Source organism: Triturus cristatus, chromosome 7, assembly GCF_964204655.1.
Source record: "Triturus cristatus chromosome 7, aTriCri1.1, whole genome shotgun sequence".
Classification (NCBI taxonomy): domain Eukaryota; kingdom Metazoa; phylum Chordata; class Amphibia; order Caudata; family Salamandridae; genus Triturus; species Triturus cristatus.
Window position 1 is genome coordinate 561,035,585 of NC_140590.1, and position 14,153 is coordinate 561,049,737.

Consider the following 14,153-nt stretch of genomic DNA (forward strand, 5'->3'; position numbering starts at 1 on the left):
CACTTGTAGTTGATTTGTTAGCAGCCCTTGCTCTCTCTGTGATGATTGGTTCAAGGGTTCCAGTAGGATGGTCATGGACGTCTGTAGGAGTCAAGGTTGCTTCTTGGTTCGCCTCTGGTCTCTAGGCAGAGTATAGTGCACTTGTAGGTGCTCGGCCGGCATCTCTGGTCACCTCGTGCTGGAAATGTCCTTCCACTTAGACAAGAACAGCCGTAAGGCAGGCCAGCACTTTGTAAACCTTAGGATATGAATACAGGCCCAGCAGGCAGCCCTCTGCCATGGTCCATGAGTGTCCCCCCATCACCTCCCGCAGTGTGACCGCTATCTGTGTCCAGTAGGTGGAGAGGGCAGGACATGACCATATGGTCAGCGTCTTGTTCAGTACATCTCGCAGTTCGCTGCCATGGCCAGAAACATCATGTGTAGTCGATGTGGTGTGAGGTACGCTCTTTGAGTTGTCATATACTGAATACATTTGAAGTGGGAGTTGCGGGAGACTACCCTCAGATAATTGAGAAGGGAGGCCCGTTCTTTGTTGGTCAGAACCCTGCCCATCTCCGTGTCCCACTAAACCCCTAAAGTAGTTAGGGGTGAGGGTATGTGTCCCTGTATACCTTGGTACATCCACCGTGTCAGGTACCTACCAGTGCCCATCAGGTGTACCAAGTGCACCAGTTTGTGTGCTGATGGTTCGGCCCTGTCAGGAGCCCAGCCCAGCATATTATATCCAAGTGGACTAGCGTGCACTATAAATAGCGTGTTAGGGAGCCCATGCTCGTGCACAACATCGGTATGGTTGAGTGGAGTGCCATCTCCGAATAGTGCACATACTGTGGATACCTCAGCCAGCTCTATCCCGGTAGAAGTGGGGAGTCCCAGGTTCGGAATGTTGGGTGCATATGGTAAACATCACAATAAATGAGGGAATTGTACATCCCGCTGTGAAATGTTGAGGGTCTGTGTTCCAATATCCGAAGTAAAAATACTAAGAAAAAAGAAAATGAATGCATCTTAATGTTGTTTAATTACCTGTTTTTTAGGTCGAGGACTACCGGTCTGCCGAAGGCAGAACCGGAAGTCGGAGATTTAATGTTTCCTAGAGTGGCTATTTAGCCCGCCTCTCTTTTTGCTTCTCCTCCATTGGCTGGCTTCCTAAACGGAGGCCAGCCATTGGAGGTGAGAGCCGTCCCTCCAAATAGGCTCCGTCTTTTTCAGATTCGGGGGCGTGTTCCGTGCTGTTCTTTCTACTTTTTAGCCACGCCCCCGAATCTGAAACCACCGCTGCGTTCCTCCGAGGCATTTCTGCTTCGCCTCGGAGAAAGGCAGTGGTGTGCTTGTTTAACAAGACGTTCCTCATGCTGCTCTTGAAAAGAAAGATGTTCGACCGGGTCATTCGCTGCATTTTGCTCTCCAACTACAAACACGAGAACCCTCTGACTGAAGCCATCCCTGCACGTGAGGATACGCATGTAAAAAGATCAGAGAGCGCGTGCACAAAAGGCTCTTATCTACAATTCGGTGATCGATTGGCGAAATTACAGCAATCTGTGCTCCATCTAATGAGGAAGCCGCTTGCACGTCCCCTTAATGCGCCTGTCAGCGGCGGCATGGTCGCTGCATCCGAAACCACTACGTTGTTAAATGTATTTTCTTCCGAAATGGCACCTAAAAGATTTCAGAAACAGAAGTTCCGAATAAAAACGAGCGCGCACGGAGGGGGCCTTCTCCAGAAGAGAAAAACTGCACAAAAAGAATACATTTTCAGCTCCCGGGAAGAGGCTGAGTATAATCGACGGATGGCCCCTCCTCTCATCCCACTGAGATCTCGTCTGCTCTAGCTGCAAACAAGGAATGGCGCGTGCCTGGCACCCAGGCATGAGATGCCGCGGCGTACTGGGCATTAAAAGGTCTTCAAAAACAATTGGTTGGAAATTTGGAATTTTGTGCACTGTTCCGAGAGCGGCGATGTTATTATGCTGCCTAGCTCTCACACAGACCCACACAAACAACAAAACCGTCCACTGCTTGGAGAGCTCGTCTCGGGGGCTGCCTCTCGCCCATGCAGTACCGCACAATATCCAGCAGGGGGAAGCAGTGTAGTAGTAGTTCTCATCCTAGCCCTCAGGCCAATCCCATGGCACGTTACACACTCTTACTTTAAGGCAAGTTTGTAACTCTTCATTTTGATATTAAGTTGCTTAAAAACCAACAGTAGGGTAGCTAATAATTTTGAGCTAATGGGTGTGCGCCAATTTATAGGAAATCGTTCGTCAGAATCCAGAAACAGTTGCTTACAGACGTTGGTATTTATGAACTGGGTTTAGGCATGAGTGTTTACATAGCGCCGGACTATGATTCGAATGGCTTCTAAGCGCTGCCGTCAGGTTCAGACGCTCCGGGGGGCCTTGCGCAATTGTGGGAAGAAAGGTGCAGGAAATGAAATTGCCCAACACGTCAGTCGCTTTTTTTCACACACTCAGGGGTGAGAGATGGATTGCAGCTGGGTTTGATACACCCCCTCCCCCCTCCCCACCAGACACATGCGCACGCACATCCAGACCCGGGCATTTCTTTCACTGGATCCAGGGACCTTACTTCAATTGATCCAACCGAACGCAGCAGAACCACAACTCCCAGAATGCACAGTGCTGGTAAACAAACATCACTTAGCACTGCGTCCTGGTGACCCGGGGCCGTCCGGTCCTTATCAGCAGCAGGGGGCTGTAATGTTTCAATCCACTGGGCTGTCAATACCACCTTTTGGGAAAAGCAGATGTCTTTTGTGGCCATGTATTTCCGGTCGTAGACTGTGTAATTACACAGAGAGCGTCTGGTATAGCACCTCTGCTGTTTCTAGGTGCTACGAACAGCTGGTGTCACTATGACCCAGAGCGATGGTGCTCAATATACTGACCCCGGCAGGAGGAGGGCTGGGAGTTGATCCTGAAGTGTGACCTGCAGTGACCGCAGATGTCAGCAGCGAGCGCCGAACCGCCGCACCCTCACCTCACGATGGGCAGGTACAAGCAGCCAGGGAGCCTCGGGATTGGCTCCTTCCCAGGCCTGGCTCAGGGCCACTCCCTCCCCACAGGAGGCATAAAGACCGGGCCGAGGCTCCCCACCAGACACATGCGCACGCACATCCAGACCAGGGCATTTCTTTATTAACTCACTTTAATATCGAAACCAAAACTCGAGCTTCCAGCAACTGGAGGTCTCCCATCCAAGTACTAGCCAGGCCCAGGCCTGCTTAGCTCCGAGATCAGGCGAATGCAGGGTGGTAAGGCCCTGGCCTGTAAAGCTGATCAATTACTTGCTTCAGCATCTGCAGGCGCAGTGCCGACATGCCAGAGGTGCCTTTTCACAGGTCTGGCGGCATTGCCCATCGCCGGGATTCCATCACATCCTCTCCCAACGGCGCACCACAGCCGAACCCGCTAGGCCGTGGTACACTTTGCTGTTAACGGTTGCCTGTAAATGATCTGGTTTAATTTGAAGCTGTATGCAGCTCCGCATATGCCTCATAATATATGTTGGGTGGCTCTGTATTTGTATGTGGGTGACTGTGTATGTGTGTGGCTTTGTATCTGTATGGCTCTGTATATGTGTGTGAGTAGCTCTGTATGTGTGTATGGGTGGCTCTGTATGTGTAGATCAATGACATAGTGTATGTCTACATCTATGTGACTAGGTCTATATGTCTATGTAGTTGATTCTCTCTCTAAAACTACCTCACTATCCTCTACCTCTCTCTCTCACTACCCTACTCTCTCACTACCCCACTCTCTCACTACCCCACTCTCTCACTACCTCTCTCTCTCTCACTATCTCAATCACTCCCTCTCACTAACTCACTCTCTCTCTACCTAACTATCTACATCACTCTCTCACTCACTACCTCAATCACTCTCTATCTCACTACCTCACTCTTTCTATCTCACTAACTCACTTTCACTCTCTCTTTCACTACCTCTCTCTCTATCTCACAACATCACTCTATGCTTATATATCACTACCTCACAACATCCCTCTCCCTCTCCCTCGCTACCTCACTCTTTCACTACCTCACTCTCTCTATCTCACTACCTCACTCTCTCTCTCACTACCTCACTCTCTATTTCAATACCTCACTCTCTCTATCTCACTACCTCACTCTCTCTCTGCTAATGCAATAGGTATCACACATGCAAAAAAAAGCTAATGCCAATAGAAATGACAATGCCATTTATTTAGGGATACAAAAATGATACAAAAATAATGAGCAATACCAATAGCTCTACCTATAATATTGCCGAGACCATTGCATTGTAAATGCTTGTCTTACAGTAGTTGGAGAGGTTTGTTTGTAATTCATTCTTTTCTCTTGAGAAGACTCCCACACCTCCAGACACACCCTTACCTTCCTCACATCTAAAAATCCAAAGTCCTCAGTTCAATATTATACATCGGATTATTTTTGCGTGGGTTATTTTTTCCTCTGATTTCTTGTCTGATTTACTGTTAGATGCATTTTGCATAGTTCCATTGTTCTCTACACACAGCCTCGTAAAGCTCATCACATGGCTGGTGCCCTCAGACTGCGCACACTCTGCCCCTTGAGTTGCTTTGGTTGGATGTGCACATTGTTTTGCTGCTGAGACATGTGGGGGGGCCTGAGTGGAAGTCTGTGTTTAGCTTGAAGGTGATCCGGTCAATAAGTGGAAGCCTGTGTAGTAGTTTCAGCGTAAGAGGAATGATGTCCAAAGCTTTCTTTACATCTATCCGTATGGATGCCTTGAGCTAGCCCACCTGCTTGGAGCCTAGAGTCTGAAGCTTGAGTCATCCGCACCTTTCTACGGATTAGTCTTTCTTCTGCATGAAAACGTTTTTAAAATCCCATGTATGTCACTTTGTAGCGATTTTTCCTGTGAGGAATTCCCCCAAAGTGGGCATGTATGCTTGCAAATAATGTGTGTTCCTGGACAGAAGTTTGACGCTGAAACCTTCTTCTTCAGCGAAGGATCCTTCTCTCTGTAACTCCTATTAATGACCGATTTTCTGCTTGGAATCCATGTATAGGTTGTTGGAATATTATGTTTGAGTATGAGGGTATGCACTACCACTACCACTTTCACTCACCTGATGCAGCTGGAACCTCTCATTTGTTGTTTTGTTCTGTCTATTTGCAGCCGGTGGAGGCCACTGACGATGCCTTTTGGGACCAGTTCTGGGCAGACACGGCTACCTCGGTTCAGGATGTCTTTGCCTTGGTTCCAGCAGCAGAAATACGGGCGGTGAGGGAAGAATCCCCGTCTAACCTGGCCACACTCTGCTACAAGGTACGTAGGGTTCACTCTGTGTCCTTTTTACTACTTTGAGGTTTAAGTCATGCCCCCTTTTTTGCTCCCCACTGACTAGGCTTTGCTCGAAGATCACACTGTGTTCTCCTACACACCAGGGTGCACCTTGTACCGCCACTCTGCTTCAGCATAGCTCTCAACTCATCACTGAATACAGTGCAATACAATGCATCGAAGTGCTGCTTCATTAGCATGTGTAGATGCACACGTTAATATGTACTGTACAGTTTGACCGATTTAGGGTTTGCCTGGTCCCCAGTCCTTAATTTGTAAAATAAATAGTGCTAGTGCGCTAAGCTCTGCTTAGAATCTGCGGCAGATTCAATCTTTAATCCACCTCCAGACACTCTCTGCCCCCTTTATCTTACTCTTAGACGTTTCTGCATTTCCTCTTTGGAAATTTTGTTCCGTTTTTCTCTTCCTCCGTCCAATCAGTTTCTTCGATATAGACTAAAAGATGACTGGCCCTTATACTTGGGCCGTAGCACGCACCACTGCTATAGAATGCAACAAGGCGTCTACAGGCCTATGACTACGAGGCTGTCCCCAAGGAGTATCCAGATGCTGCATAGGATAGGTTTGTGGTAACTGGCTGCCTGTGGTTGACATGGTGTTTACGTGCAGGAAATTCTGGACTCCTGCATACCACATAAATGCCCCAGGTCTACATTCCTGCACTTGTCTTCTGAAAAGGCTGAGCGACTAGCAGTGCTCCTTGGCTCTCTGGATGGTTTGTCTTGTTCTCATCCAATGGCCTCACCCCACTGTTTTGGAGACCGTTTGTCTACAAACACAGGAAGCAGTTTAGAACATGCAGATTTCTCATTTCTTTGATTTTGGTCTCTGCCTTTGCCTTGGGAAAATGTTTGGTCGCCCCAGCAGTATCAGTAGTAGGCCATCGCCCTCTAGACAGCCATGAAGTGGCCCAAGTTTCTTGGAAAGCATGCCCTTGGCTTCCTGTACGCTGCCTGCAAAGTCATCATAATGCCAGGCACCTCTTGGGGGTTCTCTTTCATCTGCATGTTTATAAAGAATTTACTCTCAAACAGTAAACAAGTCATACGCAGTCATACTACTTACTTAGATTTAGTAACACCAGAACAACACTGATTTAACTGCACCGATTTCATCCCTGTCAGTTGTTATCATGTGCAGACCTGTAGGCCATAAATCTTCTGAGCATTACAATAAAAATAACCTCTCATCCCAGCTCTTCATCGTTTTCTCTTTTCACCAAAGTTTCTGGCTTTCTTTGATCTGTTATGTCCTGCACCAGGATATCCCTCCGGGGTCCAGCGTGCACTTCAGAAATCCCCATTAACATAACATCGTGCCCAGTTGTTTCTGTACCCTAGATGAACACACACTGTAACCATAGCTGCCAGGATCCTTTGTTGTCAAACTGCTGGCAACGCCACCATATTTTACTACTACTGTCCATTTATTCCACTGCCACTAATTCAGGAGAGTGAACCTTTTTTACTTTTTATTAACGATTTTTTATTAGTACTTGACCAACAGAATCAAAACAACTAACAGCAGTTGAAGCCCCCCTCAGTAATCAAATCACATACAATTCTCTTATTCCATTGTACCTCCACACCACACTGACAAGGGGTTCCAAAGAGCAGCCTTCTCCATTTAGCACACTTATCAAGAATAGTAACATCATGAGCAATTTCCAGTTATGAAACCACCGTTCTAGAAATTGTTAAGGATTTTCGATAGAAATAATGGCTCTTGGTCAGTCATATGCTTCAATATCATCTCGCACATTTGGACTAGAGCGATGAGAGTCTGGTTACGCATCTATCATATTTCCCTGGAAACACATCATTGCACAGCAATCTAGTTTATCTCCCGCTTCAAAGATATGTATATATAAGCTAAAAAGGCCTCAAATATCTTTGGGTCTAGACTTTGCCAGGATCAGAATCCCTCTAACTGTTCTTGACGGTATGAAACGTCTTTTCTGTAGGGGCCAACCTCCTTTCGCAGTACATTGCCCCTCGTCGTTCAACCAGTAATATCATTTTAAATTTTTTTTTTTTTTAATATCATTAGTAAATACAACAAATCGAGCAATACATCATCATGATTAACACAGCCATTTGCCAACATCACATACCAAGCGTTTTCACTGTACATTCCGAGTTATAAATTGAAATATGGTCACCCCAGATATCTTGTAATACAATTCGCAAAATTAGCCTTCCCCCCCCAAATGGACCCCCAGTGGGGACCACACCTCTGACATATTAGTCGCTCAAGTCCAGGTCTGAGTCCTCAGGTGGAGGGGCACATATGTTTCCCCGAAAAGTGTTCCAGTTTCCCCACACAAGTGTCCATTTTCGGGGGCATCCTCTATTAATAAAAACTGCCTTTTCTGCCACCATGGTGCTATCAAGGTCTCGGCACCATTGCTGATGGGAGGAGACCGTCGGGGCTCCCCAGTGTTGTGCGATGTTTCGTTTGGCTAATACGATGGTCAGCGTTACCCATTCCTGCGCTGCATGGTTGAGATCTGTTGGCTCCCACACATTAAGTAGGCATCTCCGTGGTTCAGGGGGGACATCGACCCCGCAAACCTGGGTTATTGTGGCCATCACCGCCCTCCAATATTGTTGAATGTTGGGACATTCCCAGATAGTGTGGTAGAATGTACCTGTAAACCCACAGCCCCTAAGGCAAAGCGGCGTGTCTGCCTTCCCTATTTTGTGAAGTGTCGATCTTGTGAAGTATGTTCTATGCAGTATTTTAAGCTGCACAAGCTTTAGTCTGGAGGGGGTCGCCACCACTCGTGGGGACGCCAGCGCCTCCTGCCAATCTTGCTCGTCCATCTCACCCATCTCCGCCTGCCATCTCTCCCTAAGGGTCTGTGTGGGGACTTTCTGATTGTTAACCAACTTCCGGTATGTTAATGAGATTGCTTTTTTAGTTAGAGAGTCGGTTAGCAAACGATCCTCCAGAGGTGAGGACTCGGATAGATCGCTTCCCGGAGGTATGGCCCTCGTAAGGGCGTGTTTTATTTGCATGTATCTGTATTGCTCTGTTCCTGCCATTTGATACGTTGCTTGGAGTTGCGCAAAAGGGACCACCTCCCCCTTTTTCCAAAGGTCGCCCACCCTGGAAATGCCCATGAGGTCCCACTGTGTAAAACCTTCGCTCTTACGCAGCTTACCAAACCGGGAAGAGTCCCACAATGGTGTGTGTTGAGTTATCACACCCTTCCAGCCCAGTGCCCGCTGAGCCTTAAACCAAACCTGCACCGTGTGGGCCGTAGGGCCGATCAACTTGTTTATCTTGGATTTATCATACAGGGCGCCCATGATTCCATTCGTACCCATCAAGTTCCTGTCCATACACCGAGCCGGTTCGTCCTGGGGGGCATGCCGCCATTGATTGATCACTATAAGCTGGGAGGCCCAATAATATATGTTAATGTTTGGTAGCGCAATGCCACCGTCGTACCAGATCCGTATTAGTTTACGCGTAGCTATACGGTGAGGCTTCCCCTCCCAGAGTAGGTGATCCGCCTCAATGGCTTTAAAATATGAGTCGGGTATTGGCATGGGTGTATTTTGTAGTGCGTAAAGAAACCGGGGGAGAGCCATCATTTTAAACAACGCAGCCCTCCCCAACAGTGTCAGCGGGAGGGAGTGCCAACTCCTAACGTCACTCTTTAGCCTCTTCAGAGGTGGAAGCAAGTTACGTTCCGTGAATTGCGCATGATTTGGCGTGATGTGGATACCGAGATACCCAAAACCGTCAGATGCTATCTGTATTTCAGCCCCTCTGGGCAAGCGTGGGGGTGGGCCTTTGAATATGTATAGCACAGATTTGTTCCAGTTGATGGAATTGCCAGAGACTGCCATATGAAGCGCAAATGTCTAACCGGCAATTAAGGCATCGCTCTGGGTGTGTCAAATATAATAAAATATCATCTTCGTACAGGGAGATACGGTCCTCCCAGTCCTCTGTCCATTTCAATCCTTTTATTACTGGGTCTGTCCGAATCCATGCCGCGAGCGGCTCCAGTACTAACACGAAAAGTAATGGGGAGAGGGGGCAGCCTTGTCTAGTCCCTCGCCCCAGCGGAAAGTCTTCCGACAATCGGCCATTGACCACTGCCTGCGCCAGTGGCTGTGAGTATAGTAACTTTATCCATGCACAGATTTTGGGTCCAAACCCAAAGTGCTGCAGTACCGCAAAGAGAAATGGCCACTCCACCCGATCGAAGGCCATACTAGCATCCAGCGAAAGGATGACCGCCTCCTCTTGTATATCGGGTTCACTAGCTAGTATACCGTGTAGGCGTCTAAGGTTCATCGCTGTGTTTCTGCCTGTTATGAATCTGGATTGGTCTGGATGTATGAGCGTCGCCTAATGGGGTTGCAGTCTGGCCGCTAGCGCCTTTGCCAGTATTTTCGCTTCCGATTTGAGGAGCGAGATCGGTCGGTAGGAGGAACACTCCTGAGGAGGTTTACCGGGTTTGAGTATCGCTATGAGTATAGCCACCCTCTGATCTTGTGGGAGCATCCCCTGCCAAACTGGCTTGGTACATTCTCAACAAGTGTGGTACCAGTGTGTCCGTCTCTCTTTTGAACCATTCCACCGGTATCCCGTTGGGTCCCAGCGCCTTTCTGGGCTGGAGTCCCTTAATGGCTGCAGTGATTTCCTCATTAGTGAGGTCCGCTTCTAGTAGTTGTGCGTCTTGTGGTGTCAGTCTTGGGAGCTGTATGTCTCGTAAGAATTCTAAGTTCTCCTCGATTGTTGCCGTTGCCATGGGAGTGTATACTGTTTCGTAATGATGCGCAAATGCCATTGCGATATCATTTGGGTCTGCTATCATCTCTCCGGCAGGTAACCTAAGTTGTGCCACTCAACGGCTGGCCCTTTCCTTTTTGTCTAGCCATGCCAGTAACTTGCCCGCCTTGTCCCCCACTTCGTAGATCGTGTGTTGTGTTTTCGTGATCCGTGCCCTGGCCACCTCCCATACATGGTCCCTGTAGGCCTGCCAAGCTAAGTTTAGAGCATGGGTGTTGGTGTCAATGGGATCTGTTGCGTGATCGCCTTACGCGCGGTCTACCGCTCGTTCCGAACTTTGAGGTATCCTGGGTGGATGGGGAAAATACGTCGCCGACCCAGAAGGCGTGATGTATGTTAATAGTAGGGGTGAATGATTGGAGATGCCTCTCGGGAGGTGTTTGATCTCCTGTATTTTGTCTAAACCCGTTTGGGCGGTGAAAAAATAGTCTATCCGGGAAAGACTGTTATGCGCGCCTGAGTGATGCGTATATTGGTGTTCTGAAGGGTGACGCATGCGCCAAATATCCACTAAACCAAGTGCGTCGGTGAAGTCTTGCAGGGGTGATGAACCTGTTCCCTGACGACTAGGCGGATGCCTGTCCCATGTGGCATCCATTATGGTGTGGAAATCGCCCCCTATCATGAGTTCCCCGGGGGGCAGATCGAGCAGGAACTTACCTAGGGCCTGGAACGCTATTGTGTGTAGTGCCGGAGGAATGTACACCGAGACAAAGTTAAAAATTCGCCCCTCCCACTGACAGGAGGCCGCTGCAAATCGACCCTGATCATCAGTCCAGGTTGCGGTCAGTACCAAAGGGCAGCTCTTACGGAGCAGGATCCCGACCCCCTTGGAGCCCGATGTGAATTCAGAGTGGGTCACCATTTTAAAGCCCCATCTGTCCAACTCTTTGACTGCTGTACCAACCAGGTACGTTTCTTGTATCGTAGTGACTGATGGGGCATGTCTTTTGAGGTATTGCAACACTAGGCCTCTCTTTATCTTATTACCAAGGCCATTTACATTCCAGGAGACTACGGTCAAGGGCGACCCTAGTGTATGCGCGTTATTTACCTGTTATTTACCTGTGAGCTAAGGGTCGTGTCTGCCATAACCTTGTGGGTCTGGTGACAAAGGCATGAAGGCGTGTCTCAGCCAGCGGTGTATCCGGCATGTGTAGTGACATTTGTATGACTGAGTCCACTAGATGTGCATTTGCTCGTATGTATAATACAAAATAAACAACTAAGAACAAGAAACAAAATCCCCCTGCAGTAAAAAAAAACAACCCCCCCGTCTCCCTCCTCCCTGCTCCCCTGCCAGACGGATTCCCAACTACCCGCCTCCCCAACAATGCAGAGTGCTTCGATCCCATTAAACAGTACTTGCGTGTGGGGGGAGGAAGTCAGAGAAGCGCCTCAGGCGTCCCCTTGCTCAAAGATGATAATCCGGTTGTCAGTCTTGTCATGCAAGTGCATCGCTAGAGTTCCGATGTGATGTGCCATTCGTATTCTGGTTGTGACGGGCCGGTCTCGCCAACGCGGGTCCAGCTCCACAGTCACTTTTTTGGCTTTGCTGCTGATTTCAGGCCGGTCCATGTGGCAGGATATTGCTCAACAGTTTTAAGGACATTGTTCATCACTGCCTGGCCTTTGATGTGGGGGGTCCTCCTTGTTGTTCTCGGTTGTGCGATCCCCTGATTCGTTCCCCTCTTGGAGTCGTTGTGGGTGTCTTTCTGCCCGCCGGGATCCTCCTACCCGTCGCCAGCCCTCTAGCCAGTCCTGGGCCTCCTCAGGTATTTCGAAAAACCACGTTTTTCTATCTGCCACCACTCGCAGCTTGGCCGGGAACAGCATGGAGTATGCTAGCTCTCCGCTTCTGAGTTCTTTTTTGACCTCCTGGAAGTTTCTCCTTCGCCTTGTGACTGTCGCGGGAAGAATGAGACCACTGAGTTCTGGATACGTAGCGGAGGAGCCACCCGTGCAGTCTGTAGTATGATGTCCTGATCTCGAAAATTGAAAATACGGTACAGGATGGGTCTGGGGGTGGGGGCCCGGTTTAGGCTTGCCTCCCGGGACTCTGTGCGCCCTTTCCACTGAAAAGAAGGTGAAGAGCCCCCTGGGCTGGAGCCGGGTTTTAATAAGGTCTTCGACGTAGAGATCCATTGCTTGGCCTCCTTCTCTTTCCGGAACTCCCGTAATGCTAACATTGTTGCATCGAGAGCGCCCTTCCTGGTCGTCCAGCTTGGCCGCCATGATCTTGTTGTCAGCTTCTGACTGACCTTCCGTTGTAAGGCGCTGGTGTCTGTCGCGAGGGTGGTCGCCACCTTTTCCACCTCAGAGACTCTGGTGGCCATTTTCTGAAAGTCTGCTCTCAGAAAGGAGACATCTGAGGAGATCGATCCCACTGTAGTTTCCACGTTATTGAGGGCAGACATTATAATCCTCAAGCTTGACCTTGGGAGACCCTTCGGGTGTGAGGGCCGCCTCCGTTGGGGCCCGTCGTTCAGGCAATGCTGAAGAGTCCTTGTAATACACATATTTATCCAGCTTGAGCTGCGGAGTCGTGCGAGGCCCTCTGCCTACCTTCAACGGCTGGTTACTGAGGTCTCTATGTGCCTATATCCAATCACTGGATGGTAGTCTCCGCCGCCTGCCGTGTGTCTACGTGTCACACGCGGCCTGTCGGTTTTCCCGGGCACTCAGTAAGATAGGGGGTTGGCAAGTCAGCAGCCACCCCAGCCGATGTAGGCCGGGACTCCTCTGTGTGCGTCTCAGCAGAATGGGCCTGTTGCAGGGCGAGATTGGAGATGGCACTGCCCACACCCGCCTCTGGGACTTTGTGTCCCCTGAAACCTATGCCTCCCAGCCTGTGGGTCTCCGCACCGTATAGCATGCAACAGTAATATCATCATTGTTGTTATTTATTTATTTATTGTTAACTTGCATACACTGGCCGGGATGTTTTTGACCAATCCCAAAAGAGCTTCCAGTGGCTGTCAGGGCACAGCAGTCCCACAGATCTCCCTGATGCACTCTTATACAAGTGTCCAGAACTTGGCCTCTTTCGGGCACAGCCATGCCTGAGGTAGGAAGTCCGCAGATGGGGCGTGAACCTTAAGGTCCATTTGTTTTAACACTTTTGGGTTCTTTCCTGGCTTCTCTTTTTTAACTTAACGTAAGAATGTGCATCAGAGCATCAAAACAAAATGTATTTGTATCTGGAGTATAGATGTTAATATTGTGTTTTCAATTGTTGTAACTTTTATCCAATACAATTTATGAATGTTAAAGAGGGAACCCTTGGATTTTCTTTGTTAACTTTAGCCTTTTGCAAAGTAACACCTTCAACAATCAGAAGCCTAAAATTCATTTGATTTGTTTTGTGCAGTCTACAAAGACTCTCGGGCACTAAATACTGCTGATTCTTCTGCAATACTTTGACCAATCTTGTAGTTCATCATTTACAGTATACACAAATATTTATAATATTTGTATTGCATTACTTTATTTTGCGGATGAGGTGAGGGGCAAACAGTGAAATTTGTACTGGGTGTTGGCACAATTTAGGCAAAGGGAGCAGGTAGAAATGTAACAGTACTGTGCTCATTGGGGGTAGACTGCTGAGATGGTTGCACATGGAACTAAGTAATCACCTGCTCTTGTCTTCTCTTCCGTCTCTCACGCAGGCTGTGGAGAAACTGGTGCAGGGGGCCGAGAGTGGCTGCCACTCTGAGAAGGAGCAGCAGATCGTTCTGAACTGCACACGGCTGCTCACCCGCATCCTACCCTACATCTTTGAAGATCCTGATTGGAGGGGCTTCTTTTGGTCAACTGTCCCAGGGGCCGGGCGTGGAGCAGTATGTGTTGACTTTATTTATCAGCACTGCTTTTTGTGTGAAGCAGTGGAACTGGGTGTGAAGCCATGCGTGTTAAGTCACATATTTTGAAAGCTTCTAGTTATTTTGAGTGCTGGTGAATTAGTGGTGGAACGAGGAGGTGTGTTGT

General features: G+C 48.7%; 1 protein-coding gene across 3 annotated transcripts in view; it reads left to right on the top strand.

The window, feature by feature from the left end:
* Positions 1 to 14,153, top strand: part of HID1 (HID1 domain containing) — a 221,874-nt gene that overhangs the window by 49,961 nt on the left and 157,760 nt on the right. The window contains exons 1-3 of one of the 3 annotated variants that reach the window (XM_085617066.1): positions 1,924 to 2,162; positions 5,169 to 5,318; positions 13,835 to 14,005. In XM_085617066.1, coding sequence (XP_085473192.1) covers positions 1,974 to 2,162; positions 5,169 to 5,318; positions 13,835 to 14,005 — 510 coding nt within the window. In that variant the 5' untranslated portion in view covers positions 1,924 to 1,973. Of the gene's footprint in view, positions 1 to 1,923; positions 2,163 to 2,525; positions 2,652 to 5,168; positions 5,319 to 13,834; positions 14,006 to 14,153 lie in introns of those variants that run through there. The other 2 variants (XM_085617067.1, XM_085617068.1) reach the window with 2 other exon arrangements.